Source organism: Dysidea avara, chromosome 10 (genome assembly GCF_963678975.1).
Source record: "Dysidea avara chromosome 10, odDysAvar1.4, whole genome shotgun sequence".
Taxonomy (NCBI): Eukaryota; Metazoa; Porifera; class Demospongiae; order Dictyoceratida; family Dysideidae; genus Dysidea; species Dysidea avara.
In genome coordinates, this window is record NC_089281.1 from 23,678,519 (window position 1) to 23,701,822 (window position 23,304).

Below are 23,304 nucleotides of genomic sequence, written 5' to 3' on the forward strand. Positions count from 1 at the left end.
AGAATTGGAAGAGATCAGTTCGTTATCGTGGTAAACCGTTGATACATTTTTTGGAGTATAGACCATATGCATGGTCTAAAAACGCAACGGAATTATTTTACAAAAAAAAGTTGACGGTGAACGACTACCGGAGCGATTATTTTGAACTTGAAAACTAGACCAACGACGAATGATGTCTAAGCGACAATGCTGTGTTTGGGGTTGCCACAATAGGAAAGGAAGATGTGTGGAGGATATTGATGGAAATCGTCTTTGTGGATGCCCTCAGCTGCAGGTTGATGGTTGCCCCAAGCCCGAATTGGTGACACTCTACACCATTAGCAAAATGCCCCAGTCTATTAAACGCGCTGTTATACAAAGAATCAACCTTACTAGACAAGGTCCAGAACAGAGCAGGTGGAAAGCTTCTTCAACCGCGGTGATCTGCAACGTGCATTATGAGGACTTCATGGGTCCTAGCAAGACAAACAAATTTTGTATTCCTGTGTATTTTAAGAAGCCCAGCACCACTCCAGCATCAAAGAAAGCTAGGATAGAGGAAGAAGATATGCAGGATACGACCAGTGGATATCAGGATGAAGATCTTGATGATTTGTCACTGCAAGATACTCAGCCAGAAACTATCCGTGTAAGCCTTGATATTTGTACAGCCTCAAGTACTTCTCCACTGGACTTGGATGCTGAGTTGTACCTTGAATCTACTGAATTTACTGATAGAACTGAAGATACTCAGTCAGATACTGTTCCCATACAATCACATTTGCATGGTCTTGATGCTGAAGACCCAGGTACAGCCTCCAGTAGTACTCAACTGGTTAATGCTGAGCTGTGCTGTGAACCTGCTATGATAGTAAGTGGTACACCTGTTTCACAACCACATGATCTTAGTTCACCTGATGTTGCAAGTATTGTCTCCAGGTGTGCTCAGGTAGAGCAAGAAAACAGTGAGCTACGTGCAGAGAACTTGGCATTGAAACAAAAACTTGAGACTTTCAACAGCACTGTGCAGCGATTAAGTTTGAGCCTACTTACTGAAAGTAAACTACAAATGTACACTGGCCTTCCTCGGAAGGTATTTGAATGTCTTTTAGCGTGGATAATTCCTGCAGTAAGAAAAAGAGGAGCACGTGATGAACTAGATCCATCTCAAAAGTTGCTCTTGGTTATGATGAGGGTTCGTTACAACTTTCCGCAAAGTGATTTAGCTTTTTGCTTTAATATTGATCAAAGCACAGTATCCCGTATCCTAAATCAGTGGATACCAATGCTGAAAGTTCAGTTGAAACAACTTATTAGATGGCCACAAACAACTATTGGCCCAATTGATCCTCCCTACAATTTATTACCCAATGCTGTAGCCATTATTGATGGAACTGAAATTTTTATTGAAAGGCCAAGTAACTTAGCTACACAGAAATCTTCATACAGTGATTATAAAAGTCATACCACAGTAAAGTATTTAGTAGCTATAGACACTTTTACTGGAGTTTTTGTGTATGTTTCACCCGGATTTTCTGGAAACAGCAGTGATCGGTTTACTATAGAGCATAGTGGGATACTAGATCAATTGAAACCAGGCCAAAGAATCCTTGCTGACAAAGGATACAATGCACGGGATCTTTTTGCTCAGAAGAGATGTTTTTTGACCATTCCGAGTTTCTTAAGTGAAGGTCGCCTTACTGCACAGGAAGGTTTGAATTCTCGGACAATTGCCAGTGCACGGATTAGAGTGGAGAATGCCATCAAACGGTTAAAGGAGTACAAGGCTTTATCTGAAACATTAAGCAACAGAGTGAACAAGAAGATTGTGGATGATATGGTCCTTGTAGCTGGTGCACTATGTAACTTGAAACAAAAATTGATTAAGTAGCTATAATGTATACATATATATGTATTTTTTTTATTTTCTGGGTATTGTATAACAATAAGTGTAGTTGGTACTTTATAGCAGAACATTTATTGTAATTTACAAGTGACATAAAATAATTAGCTTACATTGAACTACACAACCCATCAATACTACATGTATACATAACCCATGCGTAATAACACACATAACCTTATATAAATTAATACTACATATTACATAACCTATCTAAAGCTTCAACACCTAGTGTAGAGAAGTAAAAATGAGAGAGTTTATCCTTCATATCTGTCCATAGTTCAACATCAAACATAATCCGCTCAATATGAATGTCTACGTCTGTCCATACCACAAAATCACAAAATTCTGCACCTGTGAGTGCAATCTGACCTGTCACTTGAAAGTAGTAATCATGCCGGCGATTGAGAGATATTTGGCCATTTTCGGTATTTCTAAACAAACAAAATGCAGGGTCCTTGCAAGCCACTTCAATAGAATTATTTCGGTGCTTATAGGGACACTTAACCTCTACCACTCCAAACTTTCCATTTGCAAGGGGAATGATTCCATCAGGAGATGTTGCCAGGTAAGGAAATTCTACACTCAGGTATACACCACATTCTTCAACCTGAGCACCACTCTGCTGAATGTATTGGTGTATAGCATTTGACTCGTGGTCACATCCCCACCGCAGTGCTGCTGTGTGGGGAATACCATAATCTCCTAACAGAGATTTAACCAGTGAAGGAGGATACAATCGTCGGAATGCTCTGTTGCAAACCCTACCAAAATTGCTAGACGTGATTCTCCACTGTCTTGCATCTAACCACAATGGATTATGTCTTTGACCAATGGTCATGACTTGGATTAACTCAACCTCTTCAGCTGTCGGCTTTAGCGCCTCAACAAGATCATCGACATTAACATCTCGAATAGAAGCGATGTCAGATAACTTATCAAGTGGGTCGATTAATACAGGATTAGCACTAGGTGGAGGAGCTGATTGCAAGGACCTTTCTTCTTCCTGCTTAAAATAATGCTGGACACCTGAGTCACATCCAGCACTCTCCAACTGTTGCAACAAGTCATCAACTTTTACAACAGGCCCAGTGAATGCAACATAGCCATCAACAGATGACTTTCCAAAATCTAAGTCTACTACAAAGGATGGCTTTCCACTTTGTGTAGGCCTAGACCAAGCACACCTCACACTTGTGCATGCTTGTGGAGTGATCTCGGTAAGTGTAATAAGTAGTGCAGCTATATGTACACAACTCTGTGTTTCCCCAGCAGGACACTTACAATTTCCAGCTACAGGTCTTCCATCCTGTAACTTTGTAAATAGAGAGTAGAATGGAGGGTTCTTCCGCATAGTAGGTCGACATTTAGCTTTTATGAAAGTAGTGTCATCAGCTTTTGCCATCTCCAAATCAAACAAGTGGCTACACTGACATAAACGAACACCAGTTTGAAAATTCTTGGTGTAGCCTCCCTTTTCCTTAAGATATGCGGTAACATTACCTTCCCTCACTAACGGAAAGTCGTCTCCTGTCCAACCATCAGCTGGCAGTTGCTCAAAGCTTGGTGGACTTGTATACGTGACACATTGAAATGCGGTAGCCTCGATTTCCTCTTCTAATCTATCTGTATAAACAACATCAGCAACTTTTTGAACCAGTTCAGCCTTGTTTCCAGTTAGGGGTATCCGCCTCTCTCGCAGAAAAGTCTTCAATTGATCAACAGTCCACGAACGATACAACTCTACACCTTCCGCCATTCAGCTCACTGACACCGTTCACCGTTGTGACGTAAAGAGGATCACGAGAGAATTAGAGATATACGGTACGCATATCGTCACACTAATTCTCGTGGGAAAAAGTGTGTCAAGTTTGTCAATGGTGAAAATAACCGAGATGAGCCACTCAGTTCATCACAACCACTCCTAGCTACTCGTCGCTCAACCAGTGTGGCCTCAGTTAATACCGTCAATTTCACTTTACAAACAGATGCAGTAACTTCTTCAACAGCCTCAGCAAGTGCTTTTATAGCTGCTAATGTATCTACATCGTTATACTCCTCGCCTGTTAGAACAGCTCCGGAATCAGTAGTTACAGCTAGTCTTCCAAATCTGTTACTGTCTACTTCAACCTGTCAGTCCTCATTAAGTGGCCCTTTGCCATCAAGCTCATCACTGACAACTATACCGTCATCATTTGCTTCATCGAAACTGTGTACATCTGTTGAAGTACCAATCATTTCAACTGTTTCGAGTGGTTCATCAGTTAAGTCCAATGCACTCTCAGCTAGCAAAGCAGCTATAATCAATCCATTGACGTCTGTTAGTCAGTCATTGTCATCCATTTCAACTAATTTACCCAAACCAACTGTGGCAGCTGGTTTGTCAGAATCAGAACCATCAGTCACTAGTTCCACTTCAGTGTCATCTCTGTCTGACCGAAATCTCACAGCTTCAGCATCAGTTTATTCATCAGAAATCAGTTTGTCATATCCATCAACTTTACCAGCGTCATCATCCAGCTCAGTGTCATCATCTCTTACAGTAACTTCTACAGTTGTTACAGATTGCCACATGACTGTAGTACCTCTTGCCAGTTCAACTAGTACATCCACATCTAGTAGTTCTAATGGAATAACAACAGTAACAGATGTCTTCCAGGTAGCTGAATCTTCTGGTAAGTATATACTACATTTAGCTACCATAATTAAGTAGTAGGTAATTTTGTGTCCGGTTTCCTTCTCTAATCATTCATGTACGTTCATCTACTGAGTATGTATGTTTGTTGTGCTGCAACAACAGCAGCAGCAGCAGCAGCAAAATGCTTGCTAATTTTTTTTTGCTATCTGAGTAGTGAGTTTAGGAAGGAATTTGCATGTGCATTAGAAATTACCTTATAGCAAGAGTACATAATATTTATATACGTATAAATATTATGTACTCTTGGTAATATTATTACAGTAAAGTGGGGTGTTCTAGTTAAGGCTGGGAGATAATTTAGATAAAAAGGTTATCTAGATACATAAATCACCTATTGTAAATACTGTAAGATAACAAATTTACTAATCGAGGTAATAGTTAATCTTTGTAGTCTATTGTAAATCAACCACTGTCAGATGGAAGACTTGTGGAAAAGTAGCAAACTAGCTAAGGAAAGTATAAAATTTCTTACTTAACAAGTACTACATGACTTTCAGTCACCAAATACGTAAAATTGTTTTACAAAACAGTTCTATGATTAACAAGATAATGTATCAATTATTGAGATAAAATGGTTGTTGTTTATCAAGATATAGGTTTTACTATTGTCACATAGCCCTACTTGCCAATGTCATATCTTTTAAACAGTTCAAATATCAAGGTAATTAAAGTTTGACCTTTCATTGTGGCCCTTATAATATTGATATAAACTACTTGTGTTATTTTGTTATATAGCTTTTGAAGGCACAGAACATGAAGTAAAATCTCTCGATGATGAAAACAGGTTACAACAAGCTGCCCCATCAGTGGACTATAGTAGTTGTACAGTTGTTGTTCGTGGATTTCAACAACCATTAGGTCAAGAAATGATAGAACTTTATTTTACAAACACATCAAAAAGTGGAGGTGGTGAAATAACTGACTTTGTGATGAGGGAGAAAGAAGTCTATGTTGTGTTCACTGACCACGCAAGTAAGTTATATTTGCTTAGGCCTACAGATAGCGTTTATTATTATTCCTTAGTTATAGAATATAATGTGTCTCAGACCACTTGATGGCTATATAGTGACTGGATCTGGGAAATCCGGTCTTATCACCCATGACAATTTTTTACCAAGAACACAAAACTACAGTGTACATAAATAAACTACAGTATCAAATTCAATGATCAAAATCAGCTAGACTTGAGTGGTCTACTTTTGCTGGCTATTTTTCCCAATCACAGTGACGAGCTGTATGAGTGGTCTGGAGCCTCATTGGAGATCTGGCCAGCCTGTGAATGGCTTTATATATTAGTGTGCTGTATGTAACTCACCAATGGTTGAAGCAAAAATTTCACATGTTTTACACCAATTATTTACCTTCCAGAGCATCCACTGTAAATAAGCTACAGTATATGCCATGCATGTTTACAAAGCTGGGTTATGGCTTACCAAAAGCTACATAGTTGTGGGTGCAGTAACATCTAATCAAAATTTACCAAGCTGTGGCTATTAAAATCAATCTAGGATGTGATGTCAAAAAGGGACGACAGCCAAGAAGCAATTCTACGTATGTACGAAGCTAACCTATGTACATACCATAAGCAGTTTACCTTGCAGCCATGACAGAAGTTCTGTGTATGCAAATAAATGTTCAAAGCGCTGTGGACACTTACGTATCAGCTTCCTTACAAATTTAGAATGTAAATTCACCTTTATATGTCCTTTATCTGTACCAAATTTCACGGTAGTCATATGAATTTGTGTTTTATAACAAATTGTGCAAAGCATGTGAAAAGAATAGTCTAGGCCCTGTAGACCTCTTAAGAAGAAACAAACGAAGAAAAGAAGTGAAACTTTGGCTCATGAATGGCTGGAATGAATTTAATCAAACTCGCTGTGTACCTGGTGGACAGCTATTGCAGGTGTGAAAATTGTGTTTTCTTTCTTCCTGTCAATATACACACAGTGTGACACGCCAGCTGCATGACACACTACCATGTGTCTTGACCATTTTGGTGAATTGAATTGTCACACACACGCACGCACACACACACAACACACATAACACACACATTTATAACTGTGACTGAAAAGTATGGTTTCCTCTACAAGTATTGCAAATAGCCACTCTCCATTGCCTTGAAACCAGTAAACACCTGTTGTCATGGCTATTAGACTGATCAAGCCTATCTATAGTGTATATAAAATTCTGTGTTGGTCTGATCACTTATCTATGTTGTACAGTTGCTGCCAGAGTAGCAGAGAAGAAAATTCACAAGATTGTGGGTAGTACAGTTGAAGTAGAGTTGGTAGCTTCCACTGGTACCATTGAGAGTGTTACAAGTGATGATCCTAATTCACATGACAACTCTGATAATATTCTGATATTAGATAATGTTCCTCAAACTATACAAGATGAAGTGTTACTCTTATATATTGATAATATCACTGAACTGGATGGTGAAGATGGGGACTATACTATTGCTTGTAACAATACTGAAGTTGTGGTCACTTTTAAGCTTGACAGTATGCCACCTGGTGGTACGTAAGTATGCATAATCTAACAATCACACCTGATTAGTGTTGTTTTAGTTCTAAGGAACTAGAACTAAATCTAGTTTTAGTACAGCAATTTAATTCTAGTTCTAGTACACTAGAACTAAACTAAAATTGTGGTCTATTTTAGTTCTAAAACTAAAACTAAACTAAAATTCTTTCAAGTTTTGGTTCAAAAACTAGAACTAAACCAAAACCTTTAAAACTTTTAGTTCAAGAACTAGAGCTAACTAAAAGGTTTCTCAAGCAATCCTACATAAAAGGGTATTGTACACTATAACCACTTTACACTTTTCTTTGAAGATGGTGATGCCTGAAAATGCCTGCAAATGCCTGCAAATGCCTGCAAATGCTACCATAAACATTGTCAGAGGAGGTTGGACATGCACACATGAGTGCATACATTTTGTATTGAAAGTTTAACCAAGTGTCCACGAAAGTTTTCACAAATACCATTCGAGAATGCACTTCAAGTTTAGTCTATTCAGCCGGTCAACCCCATTCAACCCCACTACTCCAGGCACGTAAATTTCTCTTGAAATCTACAGGATAATGTGTGTAAGCATTCGCTGGGTGGAATCCATGTGTAATACTATAGGAACGCCTTATGTACGTGTATTTAAACACAATGATTGTCGAAGAAAGCAATGTGCATGCTAACAAAGCCTCTCAGAGTATTGAAAAAGAAGAGCGGACGCCGCTAGTTTGGCCTTACAGAGAATCGAAAAGAGAATTAGAAACTCACACACCCGCCTTGCAATAAGAATTTGCTGTTCATCTTAAGAAGCACAAGGTAACATGATGTGGATATTGCATGCTAAACATTTCTTCTATCACTTACTCCTTGTCATATATAAGAATTATGCAATTAACAGAAATAAATTTCAGAAGTGCTTGTATCGTGTCCAACCTCCTCTGAAACATTGCTATTCAGCATTAATTCTGCCTATTTAGGTTATTTAAGCTCAGTTCTATTAGAGCATTTGTTCATTTGTGCACAATGGTAAGTGGAAATAGTGCTGAACATCAAAACACCAAATGTAAAGTTTCTGTAAGTTTAGGGGGTGCTACCAAGGTTAGTATATGTGAAGATATCTAACACTAAAACTAACACTAACTAAAATGAAACTAATACTAACTAAATTACAGAAATATGGGGTACCAGAACTAATACTAACTAAAACTTTGGTGGAATTGGGGCACTAGAACTAAAACTAACTAAAGCTATGGTAGAATTGGGATACTAGAACTAAAACTAACTAAAACTATGACAGAATTGGAGTACTAGAACTAGAACTAAACTAAAATGAATTTGCTGTACTAAAACAACACTACACCTGATTATAAATTGTAGACTACAATTTTTTGTGTGCAAAGTGCAAATTGTTTTGACATTTTACTACATACAGAAACCTTAATGATTAAAATACTATATACATATCTTTAATTGCAAACCACATACCAGGGGCGTAGCCACTAGGGAAGGGATTTCTAGGGTTTCAAGAAACCCCCTCAGACTTCAATGTAGTTTACAGTAGAAACCTAATGTATACCATTTCATTTGGCAAAAAAGTGAGTGAGGCAGTACAGCACAACAACTTGTAGTACCATAGTCTCATGCCCAGATCCTACCAACTAGGGTCTGGTGACTTATGCAGAGCTTATGATAACGTCCAGACACCAGACAAAATCCGGTCAAATTGCATAGATGTCTGACCATAATGCAATTTGTCCAGACACAGTGTCCCATCAAAGCACAAGGAAGGAGCCTAAGGGCTGAGCTGGCATGCTATCAACAATAACAACAGTCACTTGGTTGCCAGGAGATAGTATACATTCTTACAACCCAAGGGAGTGACCACAAATGTACCATTGCCAACCCTCTGGTGTACTGTAACCACATAACAGCTGCAGTAAGGCATGTGACATCTTACCACTATAATGTTTATTTGCTATGCTACAGTGGACATACTGGGCATTCATCTTCCACATGTCCAGTCAATTTTGGCAATTGTCTGGCCAATTTTGGTTTGCCAGGACATTGTAACAGAGAATTCTTATCATAAGCTCTGCTTATGCTATATCTTTGCTGCCATATTGTTTATGCATTTGTATCCATGGTTCCAGTTGGCCATCTTCGACGTTGTTCTAGCCTATCAAATCGCATTGTAACTAAATTAAAGCGTCTGATTGGTCAGATAACAAAAATGGTGTAGGGCCCAAAACTCCAGCGTTTGTCACCAGACCCTACTCAATGCAGTGGGTGAGGTCTCGGTACGAGACTAATAGTAACATAAAACCTCTCCGGGAAGGATCTACATAGAGGACTAAATCCTCCTGAAAGCTTTAAGGAAAAGATCAATATGCTCTAATAACCCAGTCTAGTATACTCTTATAGAGCAGTCGTATAAGTATCCACTTATTAACAGATTTATGAATAGAGAAGAAACATCATTGTTCAAAATGATGCCGCATGTTAATTTTTTTCTATTTCCATTACAGAAAGAATAATTTCTAGATTAGAGTAAATGTTGTAATATATAGTACATGTTGGCAATGCAAAACTGATTGTGAGCTTGTATATATACTGCAGTTATTTTAATCATGGTGATGGATAGACCTTAAGTCATTCTATATTTGTCACTGAATTTCATGTACATATGTATGTGAAGCCCCACTGCATGGTTAACTATTATATAAGCATTCAGTATCACATTAATGTACTACATGAAATATAGCAGTATGTTGAGTTTTGAACTGTTAATAAAATATTCAAAGTCTCTCAGTGGCTAGGGCTGCATCCCAGTCCCCAACATCTATTAACACACTGCTACTGTTGAAAACTCAGCCCCTTCAAAAAATCGGCTACACCCCTGCATACAGTATAACACCTGTACGTCATGTATTTGATTTATTGTTTTTACTGTGTACAATTGTGTGTACGTATACGTAGGTCTTGATCGTGTAATATCTAATACTTTATTGGAGCAATTTCACATTCAAGCAAGGCGTCCAGTGATGTTATCTAGTAGTGTGTTAGTGGAGAACATCCCGAGAGAGAGATGCAACAGGGATTGGTTGGACATGTATTTTACCAATAGAAGCAAATCAGGAATTGAATGTTATAGGAAAATAGATATCCTCGGTAGCCAAAAAGTTGTAATCCATTTGGAAAATCAATACGGTAAGAAATGGTTTTGTTTGTATGTTTGTTATTATGATACTCTTAGATATGGAGACAATTCTCAAACAAAGTCATTCTTCACTGGGAGATAATGTGGTTGTGGTGCAATGTAAAATCCTACCATTGGTATCAAAGTCAGATGCCACATCAGTTCCAGCATCAACTGTGAAACAAGATGAATTAGCTATTAAGGTCTTAAAGCCACGTGTGATCTTCATTAAGAAAAACTATGAAAAGCTTGAGAAGATGCTCTCCTCTGTTTGTGCAGCTGTTTCAGTAGATACAGAAATGGAACAAGTTAAAATTAATCCTAGTCCTGGTTGTGAGAGTATAGAAGACTGGAAGAGCAAATGCCAGTCAATTATCAATGTATATCTGGAAAGCATTGTAACAGAAACTGTTACATTTCCTGGTGACCTTGTAAATGCCATGCGTTCTTCTGTAACTAGTTACAAACACAGTTACCCTCTAGTAGAACTAGAGCTCAATGGAAAAATGTTAGCTGTGATTATAAGTGGAGAAAAGCTAATGGTTAACGAAATAAAAGCTAAACTAGAGAAAGAGAGGGAGAGCAAAATTACAGAAAGAGAACCACTGACAGTCAAAAATAAATTTGTAACATTTTTTAAGTCAAAGATAAATGCATTACGGCAGCAAAATCAACCTGTTAAATCTACTGTTTCTTTTACTAAGGAAAAGGCTGTACAGGAAGCAAACAAAGAGAAACTTGCAAATGCTACATCCTGCATAAAAGTTAAAGTTTCTGATGACATAGTGCAGTTTCTGTCTTCCACCAGAGGTAAAGATATGCTTCAAAGTTATTTGCAAGGTTTTGAATCACTAGTTACAGTGCGCTTTGATCCCAAAGGAACATTACATCTGTTGAGTGATGTAAAAAACGATCGTGTGACTGTAGCTAGAAAAATTGAAAACCAAGTTGTTTCCCTTAGTGTGGCTTGCCCAGAAGTATTTCTTCCTTCCCTTAGAAGTAAAGAATGGGATTCATTACAGTCAGATTTGGAAAAGACACATAATGTCTGCATTAGTGTTTCTAATGACAAGCTGATTGTTATAGGCGATACAAAGTCTTCGAATTCCGTGAAGCAAAGTATTCAGCAATTCATAAAAAGTGAATGCTGTGCAGAAATATCTAAACCGTTGTGTGAGGCACAGTGGAGACTTCTAACCACTCACATGATCAGGAGATGGAGTAAGTTAGAACAGAAACTAGAAAATGAACCCAGAATTCAATACGTAGTTCCTGTTGAAGGTGACAGGGATCCTTGCATTTTACTTAAAGGAGTGAAGCTACCTGTAACTAACTTTGCTAGGGAGATTGAGCAACTGATTTCTTCAATATGCACATCACCTCCCATTGAGCAAACAAGACCAGGAACTGTAAATTTCTTCTATAGTGAGAAGGGAACAACTTTGATAAGAGGCATTGAAGCAGAAGAGAAGTCATGCATACAATTGAATATGTCACAAGGTGCTGGAGACAATGATAAGGTAGATAAGGGAATTAGCATAGGCTGTAATAAACTGTGCATGGGATCAACTAAGGAAGGAAAAGTTATTACTTTAGTCCAGGGAGATATCACTGAGCTTCCTGTTGATGTTATTGTCAATGCAGCAAATTTTGATTTGAAACACACCAGTGGTGTTGCATTAACTGTGGCTAACAAGGGAGGACCAATAATTCAACAAGAATCAGACCATTTAATATGTATGGCAGGAATGTTATGTGAAGGAGATGCTGTTATAACTAAAGAAGTAGGGAAACTCCCTTGTATGTGTTTAATACATGCAGCTGTACCTAAGTGGAATGATGGGCGGTGCGGAGAAGAAGTACTTCTAAAGCGAGCATGTTTAGAAAGTTTAAAGTTGGCTTCAAGTTTTAATTCAGTTTCTCTTCCAGTTATAAGCTCTGAAGAGTTTGGTTACCCAATGGAGAAATCCGCTGCTTATATGGTAAAAGCATTTGTGCAATATAGTGCTTGTAATGCACATTCAACCTTAAGTGAAATCACAGTTGTAGTTCGTGATCACTCTGCAATAAGTGCATTTGTTCAAGAAATGATCCAGAATCTCAACAATTTTCATAGCACTACAGTTAATGTACCAGTTTGCATGCCATTGAAAGCAAGCTGTGATGGTTATCCGAATAACAAATTGATTTCAAATAGTATTTCTAAAGCTGATTATGATATTGTTATACAATTCATAGAACTTCACAAAGGGGAGTTGCTGAAACAAAAGGTAGGTAATGTTTGTAGTAGGGTAATTTAATGCAATATCTATTTTATAGGCTGATATATATGTCAGTACTGCTCATGATAGCCTTGATTTAAGGTATGGAGCAGTTGCAGCATCTCTACTCAAGGCTGGTGGTCAAGCTCTACAAGATGAATGTACAGCCTATGTTACGAAATATGGAAGAGTTCCTATTGGCAAGGTTGCTGTGACTAGACCTGGTTTGCTTACTACTTGCAGGAAGATTTTTCATGTAGTTGGATCGAAATATGACGGAAAATGTTCTGAACAGGTACACAGTTTAGACTTTGTAATTAAAATGTGTATTATGTACATATTTTGTATAGGTCATGCAGAATCTTGTACTCAAGTGCTTGGAGAAGTGTGATATAATGAAAACTGGCTCAATTGCATTTCCTGCCCTTGGCACTGGTGGTCTTAACTTTCCACCTGATGTTGCTGCAAATATTATGGTTAATGCTATTATATTTTATTTGAAATCTAATCTTAGTACCACTTATATCAGAATGGTAAAACTAGTAGTTTATACGGAGGACGCTTATGCAGCATTTCACAACCTCTTGTCAAGAATGCCAGATAATTCCTCAGAAATGCAGCCTGCTAATATTCCTAGAGGGATTTTGTCTGCTAAATCACTGCAGGAGAATTCAGCACCACTTAAATCTTGTCACAGTCAAGCAATCAATTCCCTTCCAACTGAGTCTTTTATAGCTGGGTCTGTAAATGTTGTAATAAGAGAAGGAGATATCACTGAATCTAATAGTGATGCTATAGTCAACACAACTAATAGAAAGATGAGGCTTAAAGGGTCTGGAGTAGCTGGTGCCATATTGCAAAAAGGTGGTCCTAAAATGCAGAAGATTTGTGATGATTTAATTTCACAAGGGTTTAGACTCGATGAAGGAAAAGTGTGCAGCACATGTTCCGCAGGCAGTTTGAAATGTAAATATATCATTCATACTGTTGTTCCTGAAAGTAAGACACGGTTATTTGGAAAAACGATTACTGCATGTTTAGCACATGCTGAAAAACTTAAAGTTAGTTCGATTGCATTTCCAGCTGTCGGTACTGGTAATTTAGGGTACAGTTTAGATGAAGCAGCTTATGGTATTATATGTAAGTCTCATTGCATTCGGCCAGACCAATCCCATGCATGTTAAGCAAGTTAGCATCATTATTGTAGATAAGACAGTATGCCAATTTTTCAAAGATAAATTTCTCCAACTATTGAGTAACATGGGAGTTTTTAAGTGCTTTGCTAATACTGTGTCATCATGGTTCTATGGCATTGAAGATTTGGTCAGTGATTGCAAAGATGTGCTCCAAAATTCATTGCAGCCAAAATCTCAAGCCTCAATCATCCCTGGATCTACATGTAAGCACTCTGTCCTTTCTATACAGATCTATGCAGAAGACAAGAATAAGGTGGAAAAGACTTTAGATCGATTGCAACGTATTATAGACGAACAGTTTACCGATGAAAAATTGGTTGATGAATTTGTATCCAAGCTAACATGTAAGCAACGAGATGAAATAGCAAAAAAGGCCAAACAAAGGCATGTAGAGGTTAGCATTGAAACTACTAATGATCTCAATTGTATTCATTTAAGAGGAGACCGTAGTGATGTCACAGATTTGAAGTTTGAAATTCAACAGGTCTTAAATCATACCCGTAGTGTGGAATCAATACAGAGAGAAGCAAAATTACTTCACGACAAGGTCAAATGGCAGTGGCTAAACAGGGAGAGTGAATATGAGGATTTTGCCGTACTAACCAACTATCACATTGAGCAAGCATATCAAGACAACAGTGATAAGATATTCATTCATAAGGATGATGATCTATGTGGGGAATTTGATTTCAACAAAATGGAGATGTTTAAGGACCAAGCATTGTGCAAAATTAAAAGAGTTGATATTGAAGATTTCTTAAAAGATGGTATGTTGCCGTGTAATTAGCATGAAGTTATTATAAAATTAAGCATTACACTTTTGGGCAGTGCCCTAACAAATTTTCACCTAATATAATGCTGCTAAAAAAATCTAAAACTATAGGCCAATTTTGTTAACTATATCAGTTCATTGCTGTATTAGACCATTTATTGTACATGCGATGTTTCCACTTTAAATGGTCTATTTATTTGGCTTATGCTATAGTTGAATACTGTATATGTACAAAGTTTTGAGGAACATGATTTTTCCTAATTTCATGGTTGCTTAATTGTCCACGACTATCCCTTTGCTAAATAACAGATAATGAATAGCAAGTGACCCATGAAAATAAATTTATCAATCCACGAAAAAAACTTAACTTACCTCAATAATTTGTACACATACGGCATTATAGTTTTGCTTCATACGTAGTTCATACTTGATTGCTTTATTAGAGTAGTTAGTCTATTGTTACCTGACTTCTATATTATACTTTTATATAACTGCTCTGTTAGAGTAGCTTGATTGGAACAGTGCAAAAACCTTCTAATTCCGGCTGTATATTTGTTTCAAAATGCCACTCAAAATCATGCCATCATAATTTCAGCATCACTGCTGAGAAATGATAGTGGTAAGATATAGGTACGATCTTCACAGCAAAAAATGTTCTCAGCATAAAATTTTAAGCACAATTTCTGAATTTCCTTTTTATTGTAATATCTAGTGTCCATTGAATGGGTTAACAAAGTTTTAGCCTATTGTGATGAGTGCTCAGTAGGAAGTGCAGAGAAATTGATTTGTACCACAACTATATTGAAAATAAACTACAGGCACTTAGCTCCACCTAGAAACAAGGGATAACATTTTAATGGCTTACTCATTTACAGTATACAGTAAATTTGTTCACAACAAAATGGATTTTGGTTGACCAAAGGTTGGTCAACTGTTGATTAAACGCTATTAGCTATAGCCACTATATCAATTTGAAATATTGTTGCATCTCTAACACATTTAACATAGGTGAATGCCCAGCACATTGGTCAACCATGTCTCAAGGAGTCACATGTTCTAAGGTCAGATTAAGAGTAACAGACCAAGAGTATCTGGATGTGAAGGCCAAGTTTGAATCCTCCATGTATTCACCTAATTCAGTGCAATCATCACTACAAAATAGGATGCTTCCATCAACACTATACATTGGCTCTACCAGGAAATACAATTACATTGTAAAAATTGAGCGTATTCAAAATAGTACACTCTATGCTCAGTATATGGCAAGAAAAAGAATGATGGATCAGCAGAATTCTCCTGGAATTGAAAATGAAATGGAATTATTTCATGGATGTCCTAAAGATGTCACAGACAAGATTAGCTATCAAGGATTTAACAGAAGTTTTGCTGGAAAAAATGGTATGTATGGTCAGTACATTTTATATACGTATACTGCGCAATAAGTTAATTATCACCCAGTAATAGCCACTTATCACCTTGTGGTCGAGCCACTTGGACTGGTTCATGACATCATAGCAACCACAAATGGTATTGTTACTAAAGCAAATAACCTAATATGGAAATGTTAATAAAAAGCACACCAGTATACAGCACTTTTTCACCTGCTAAATAAATGGCTAATCCTATACACAGTGGCACTATTGTGATGGGTTAAACAAATGTCAAGAAACAGTCTGTGCCTATTTTCAGTCGCTCTTGTGATCAGTCCCAGCAATCTGGCTCCATCATTCTATCTCTCGGGTAATCCTTTCCAGGTTTTAGCCCTTGCATGCCATGCAATGCCAACCCAGACAAAGGCAAATCATACGTCCAGAAACTGCTGCTTTATAAAAATGTCTATCATCACAGTTTATAGTCTGCGGCTGTATATAGTGTCTGTCTAGTAGCTACGTACGTAGTTACGTTTATGCTAAATCTTGAGCACACTAACAGGAACCAGAACTCACTACAAAAGAACTCAAACAAGAACTTGCTTTAATATCCGTAAAATGTTGCATACTCCTGCACACTGGGATATAAAATAGTTATATCCTGTATACTCAGATGATATCATTGTTATTACACTCGTAACAGGACATAACAGCAGGAATTGAAATATGAGGTTAAGCCAAGATGAGTGTTAATTACTGAGATGCTGTTATATAACTGGCTTACGTATATTCATTTGATGTATATGGCTTTATATACAGCCAAGAACGACTGTTAATATCCACTGACTGCTGTTATATAATTGGCTTATATCCAAGTAAAAGGCTGTTGGCACTTTGATATATATGGCTTCGTATTCAGCTTGCAAAGGGCCTGCGAAATAGGGCATGTGGGTACATACGTACATAAAATGTGCCTACTTTTTCAAACTACAATCATCCATAACTTTTGGTACAATTGTGCTATGGCTTTAAATTTTCAAGCAATTAATTGGCTTATAATACAAGTTGCAGAATGCATAATTATATTCTGTTATTCTGTTTAGGACCTGTTGTGTGACAAGGTGTAGTTTGTACCCACGTACTCTATTTTTGCAGGCCCAGTCACAAATGTATGTATTCATTAATAAGTTATAGTTGTATCACAGCAGGATTAAAATATCTTACAGTTATTTATACAAGTTGCTGAGAATGAGTGTTAATAACTTCAACTGCTATGATACATTTGGCTTCTATCCAAGTAATAAAAGTCTTGCAGCTGTGTACTTTGATCATTGTACAGCACAGTAGTACCGTATATTAGGAAGCTTGGGTTAAAATGCCACCAAAACCACTTTCACAATGCCTCAATACCTGTCCTGGTGCCTTGACAGTATTGGTTAGGTACATATAACCAAGCCCAAAAGTGTCTTCAGTATGACTGCTACAAAATTTATTCAATGGAATTTTCTATTGACTAACTTCCTGATGCCTTCAGACAAGTATAACTTGATAACGGCTAAGGCTATACAGGCTTGAAATTTTCACTGTTGGAAGTCGCTTTAGCCTGACAGGTATACCTTTTGGCATACCGCAGTACAGACAATGCACGCATCATGAACTTACTTCTCTGTGTCCCATTTCTTTTTGCTTATATCCCAAGGTGTTGATTCGTGGTAGCATGTAATGGCTTCCCTATGTTTATAAACGTGTATTTCCATGGTGACTGGTGGTGACTGCATGGATTGATTACAGAAGCACTTCTTCTACTATTCTTTGTTTGTAGTGCTGTGTAACAGGCTGAACATAACTCAAAGCAAAGCATAATGGCCACTTCACTTTCAAGTCAGTAATTGATATAGTTGGGGCATGCGTTCAAACAAAAACATTAATTCTGGTGCCATTCTTTCTTTGACACAGTATGTGTGGGTTCACATACAGCTTGCTTAAACACATTATGCTGATAATTAGTTACTTTAAATTTCATATATGTGTCCTTTTAACAACCAAGTTATTTTTCACATGGATACAACAACACAATCTTACAGATCCCTAACTTTATATGTGCTAAGTTACATAACTCCTTAAATGCACCTTATATATATATATACAAGTACACGAAAAAATTTGGAGTTTTCAACTAGAGTAGGGACCATAGCACTTTGATAAAAAGTACTGAAACAAGTTGGAGTAGTCCATGATATTAAATCACTGTAAAACAACAAGAAGTGTTATATCCCTACTGTGTTGTTTTACAGTGATTTAATATCATGGACTACTCCAACTTGTTTCAGCACTTTTTCTCGAAGTGCTATGTTCCCTACTCTAGTTGAAAATTCCAAATTTTTTCGTGTACTTATTTGTTAACTTTTTTTGTAAATAATTTTATTATGACTGGTGAACCCATGCATACCGCATCTGAAAAGGCACCGTGCGCCCCAGCTATATCAATTATCATCTGAAAAGTGAAGTATCCATTACGCTTCATTGTCAGCTATGTTCAATCCGTTACACAGCATTTCAAATCAAGAACTGTTCGAAAAGCACCTCTACAATCCACGAATACCAAAAGAAAGCAATCGTGCCGCATGCTCCAATCATATTAATTATCATTTGAAAAGTGAAGTATCCATTATGCTTCGCTGTAGGCTATGTTCAACCCATTACACAGCAGTATGAATCAAGAACTGTTTGAAAAGCACCTCTGCAATCAGAATAGCCACGATGAAATATACGGACGATTTCTGTTTCGAAGGGAAGCCATCACGTGCTCGCGCCAAATCGACACCTTTCCCTGTCAGCAAAGATGAATGGGACACAAAGGAGGACACTGGTAAGTCCATGAAGAATGCATTGTATGTACTGCGGTATGCCAAAAGGCACCTGTCGGGCCAAAGCGACGTCGAACAATGAAAAAATCAAGCCTGTAGCCTTAGCTGTTATCGAGTTACGCTTGTCTGAAGGCATCAGTCAATCAGTTACTTACTCAGTCAGTAGAAAATTCTGTTGAATAAAAGTTTTTAAAAATTCTGTAGCAACTTGTTGAAAGCGTTTCGGGTCGATCTGAAAGCTTGTTTGGGCTTAGTTTTACCTCACCAATACTGCCTCATCATCTTCGGGGAAATTGAGGCTCGTTTTGGGGTGATATTATTTCGTGGGTCACGCCTACTCCTTTGTGGTCCCTACTATACAGTTACTATCGTACTGTATGATATATATACTTCTTATATTTTCTTGTAGCTACAAAATATGGAAGAGGAGTGTACTTTGCTTGGGATGCTAGTTATTCTGCACATGATGTTTTTTCTCCCAAAGATAGGAGTGGTTACAAGTACATGTTTCTAGCAAAAGTGCTGACTGGAGACTTCACAGTTGGAGATTCCAGTTACATCCAACCACCTCCAAAGAACCCTAATGGTTTGGATTTGTTTGACTCTGTTGTGGACAGCATCACCAGACCATCAATATTTGTGATATTTGCAGATGCTCAGGCTTACCCAGAATACCTTATTACTTTTACTTGACATTTAGCTATATCCCCCACATGCATAGATTTGTACTTTACATTATAGCTCAATGATTTTGTACTGGTAGGCTTGAATAGACATTTGTTTACTATGGTATTATCTTGGTATTATTGACAGAATAATCTTTGTAACAAGACCTATACACACACACACACACACTTGGATGTGGATTGCAGACCACCTTGACAGGTAATACATTGCATGCATGCATGCATGCATATAATTATTATGTGTAATTTTGTAGATTACAAGAGTTACAAGGTTGCAAAGCAAACACTCTTATGCAACAAACACACAAATAGAGTCTGCATGTGCATAATATACTAACACTAATTATGTGCATTGTAATGATTTTGTTTTTACACTAATTACCCATATTAAAGATAACTTTGGGGCAGATCCTGCAAAATGAGTTTACTTCTGCAAGTTAACTATACCGAAGGACCAGTACATTGCAAGTATAGTATACAATTTTATGTACATATAATATGTCTACTGACTTCTTCATTGTCTTTTACATGACATGAAACACCCATGCAGCAATCTAAGGTTGAGAATTTTAAGATACATACCTATATACAGCCAGAGAAAGTTAATTCATAGTTTATTATTGCCACACATGCAGGGCAGATCTATAGCATTTCACAAGGAGGATGGCATGCTACATTCTCCTTTGCAGTAGCTAAGTAGCATATCCAAGATCCAAGCAAAACATCTCCTATAAGAATTTTAGTCTGGTGGTCTATAGTGAGTTGATGTCGCTATTATAATAAAAAGTGTGAAACTAAGTATTGTCTTTATAAAAAATCTGTACACAAATAATTGCAATTGTGCTTTTCATGATCAAGCTTTAAAAAATCTGGTTCTAGCTATGAAGTGTTTGTCATAAATGGTCCTATGCACTTTCATCAACTATATAAACTCGGCTTAATGCAAGAGTACAATTAATTAATGGAACAAGTCATCACAGGTTGTTGCCATTGTAACAAACAGACATAAGGAATCCTATCAGCAGGTACAAAATTAATCACTTTATAAACTAACAGACACTATAATAATATTCCTAAACTGGTCAATAGCAGATGTTGAACTTTGATTCTGTTTGATGCAATTGAGTGAAAATCTCCAAAGTGGTTATGCACAAAATACGGCAAAACACTGTCCTTATAACTAGCTAATAGTGAAACTCTCTGATATTCTCTTCCAGTAACTTTTGTGACTTGTTTAGTATATATATGTACGCTAGGGGGGCAAAAAAATTTGTAAATATTTAAACAAGTAGAATAGGGATCAAAGTTGGTAAACAAGAAGTAATAGGGATGGTGATTCACAATACTGCTTAATACATCAATACAAGCCAAGCAGCTTGATTTGTGTACATTGAATTTAAGATTCCTATTTTGACTTAAATAAATAGGAATCTTAAATTCAATGTACACAAATCAAGCTGCTTGGCTTGTATTGATGTATTAAGCAGTATTGTGAATCACCATCCCTATTACTTCTTGTTTACCACAGAATCACAACTTTGATCCCTATTTTACTTGTTTAAATTTACAATTTTTTTGCCCCCCTAGTTTCTGAAATTTTTTCATGTCCATGCACACAACACAATTTTATGGCTGGTGTGCACTCCATGCAGTAATATAGTACTGCTGCATGGATTTGTACATGCACGCACTGAAAACAGCAAATCAATTCAAATTTACCATACACCAGGTGTAAATAAAATTAGACAAATTCACACTCACCAGTCCCAACAAATTAAATGTTAAATAGCAAGCAATTGCATAGACTCCACATCGCTGGCTTTTGAGGCGCTTATTGATATTTGACAGATTTAATGATTAATAAGTTCATCAAATTTCAAAACACAGTACAATTTTTTTTTTTAATTAAGAGTATTCAGTAATTGCAACATTAGAATAGCACATGCACTATAATTTCACAGAAATAAGTACTAGCTAAGTTAATTAAATTATAGATTTATATAATCATTTACATAATTATACTACTGGAAGGCTATACCGTAGGCGGGGAAAGTTACGCGTGGGAAAAGTTTCGCGAATTGCACTCTACATTGTATACCGGCGTAAAAGTTTCGCGATGCTGATTTTGCCCGCATACTAATTTATTACTGTACAAATACAAGCATGTAGAAGCTAACCGGAGTAAAAGTTTCGCGATAGCTATTGCAATCGCGAAATTCGCGAAACTTTTCCCACGCGTAACTTTCCCCGCCTACGGTACAGAATACTGTTTTCGCCGGTTCGCAAATTCTTTCCCTCAAAGCCTCGGAGCTGCCCTTAATTTTCGATCGCGTACTTCGATTCGAAGGGTTACGCTATTTCTAATAACTTACGAGGCTTGTTACGTCGATTCTTGACTGATAAAACGGATGTAGCAGCCTTTAGGAAAGTTTTTATATTTAGAGTTCTTCAACTTGTCAACTCTGCCATAAATGTTTATCAAGAGTTGATAAAATTTCACCATAACACAGCTGATATGGGTGGAGCTATTTATGCAGATTCCAGTTCAACTATATATTTATGTACATAAAAATCAGTGCAACTTTGGAATTTTTAAACAACAGTGCATTGTATGGAGGAGCCCTATATTTGTCAGTCTGTATGACTACACTGATTTGAGCGGCTATTCAGTATACCGGCTATTGAACAACCTTATATTACATTATTATGATTTAGGGGCGGATCCAGGATTTTGCTAAGGGGGGGGCACACAGGTAGAAGTCACTCCATACAGTATGGTCCATAGTGCATGTGCGAAGTACACTCTGCGAAATGCGAAGCATGAGCTTTCTAGGGGGTCTGGGGGCATTCCCCCCCAGGAAAATGCGAAAATGTAACGTTCTGAGATTGAATTTGGTGACAATTTTGACTGAAATTTGTTGATAGTTCAAACACTGGAAGATACTGAGTTTCTGTAACAACTTTAACAGGCTGCATGTAGGACCAGGTGTCCTTGTAAAGCCTTAATAAGATTAAAAACAGAATTAGTGTCACTGTAAACAGGGGCGGATACAGGGGCGGGGTCAAAGGGGGCTCTTGACCCCCCCCCCCCTCCAAAAATTTTTAGTATACCAAGATCGAAATACTCTAATAGAGCAGTCACTCTAATAAAGCAGTCACAGTATTAGAACAGTGTGTAGTGAGCTATTTAAGAATTTTTATACTATTGTCAGCTGGCTGTGACCTTTTTTTTTTTTGGTCTCACCCTATCAAACCAGAGACAATGTAGTGCCTCAGTTCATTTTTAACCCCCCTTTCCATAAGTCTGAATCCGCCCCTGACTGTAAATACCTAGGCTGTAGCTGCTCCCTAAAGAAATTTTGAAAATTTAACGTTCTGAGATTGAATTTAGTGGCAATTTTAACTGAAGTTTGTTGACAGTTTAAACACTGGGTTAAAAACCAGATTTAGTGTAAAGGCCCAGGCTGCTCCCTAAGAAATTTTGAAAAATAAGATGAATTTGGTAACAATTTTGACTGAATACACATGTAGTTCAAACACTGGAAGATATACTGAGTTGAAAAAATGGAGAATTAGTTTAAACTGCTCCCTTATGAAATTTTGAAAACTTAACATTGTGAAATTGAATTTGGTGGCAATTTTGACTAAAATTTGTACTGCTTATGAAAATTCAATGCTGCATGGAAGCTACTGAACTGTTAGTAGCTATAAAGTCTATAAAGAAATTTTGAAAATTTGACTTTGAGAATGATTTTGGTGCTAATTTTAACTGAAATTAAGTTGATTTTTTTAGAATTAGCATAAGATCCCCTGCACAAGCATCACAAAAACTTTAAGGATATAGCTAGGTAATCCTGGC

General features: G+C 37.2%; 1 protein-coding gene and 1 pseudogene across 1 annotated transcript; both read left to right on the forward strand.

Moving 5' to 3' along the window:
- The first annotated feature begins 172 nt into the window (after nucleotides 1-172).
- LOC136236856 (uncharacterized) lies at nucleotides 173-1,870 on the forward strand. Its single transcript, XM_066027087.1, has one exon. It carries the CDS (start codon nucleotides 173-175, stop codon nucleotides 1,868-1,870), a length of 1,698 nt encoding a protein of 565 aa, XP_065883159.1.
- Nucleotides 1,871-3,726: 1,856 nt separating this feature from the next.
- LOC136268413 (protein mono-ADP-ribosyltransferase PARP14-like) lies at nucleotides 3,727-19,843 on the forward strand (annotated as a pseudogene).
- Nucleotides 19,844-23,304: the final 3,461 nt, after the last annotated feature.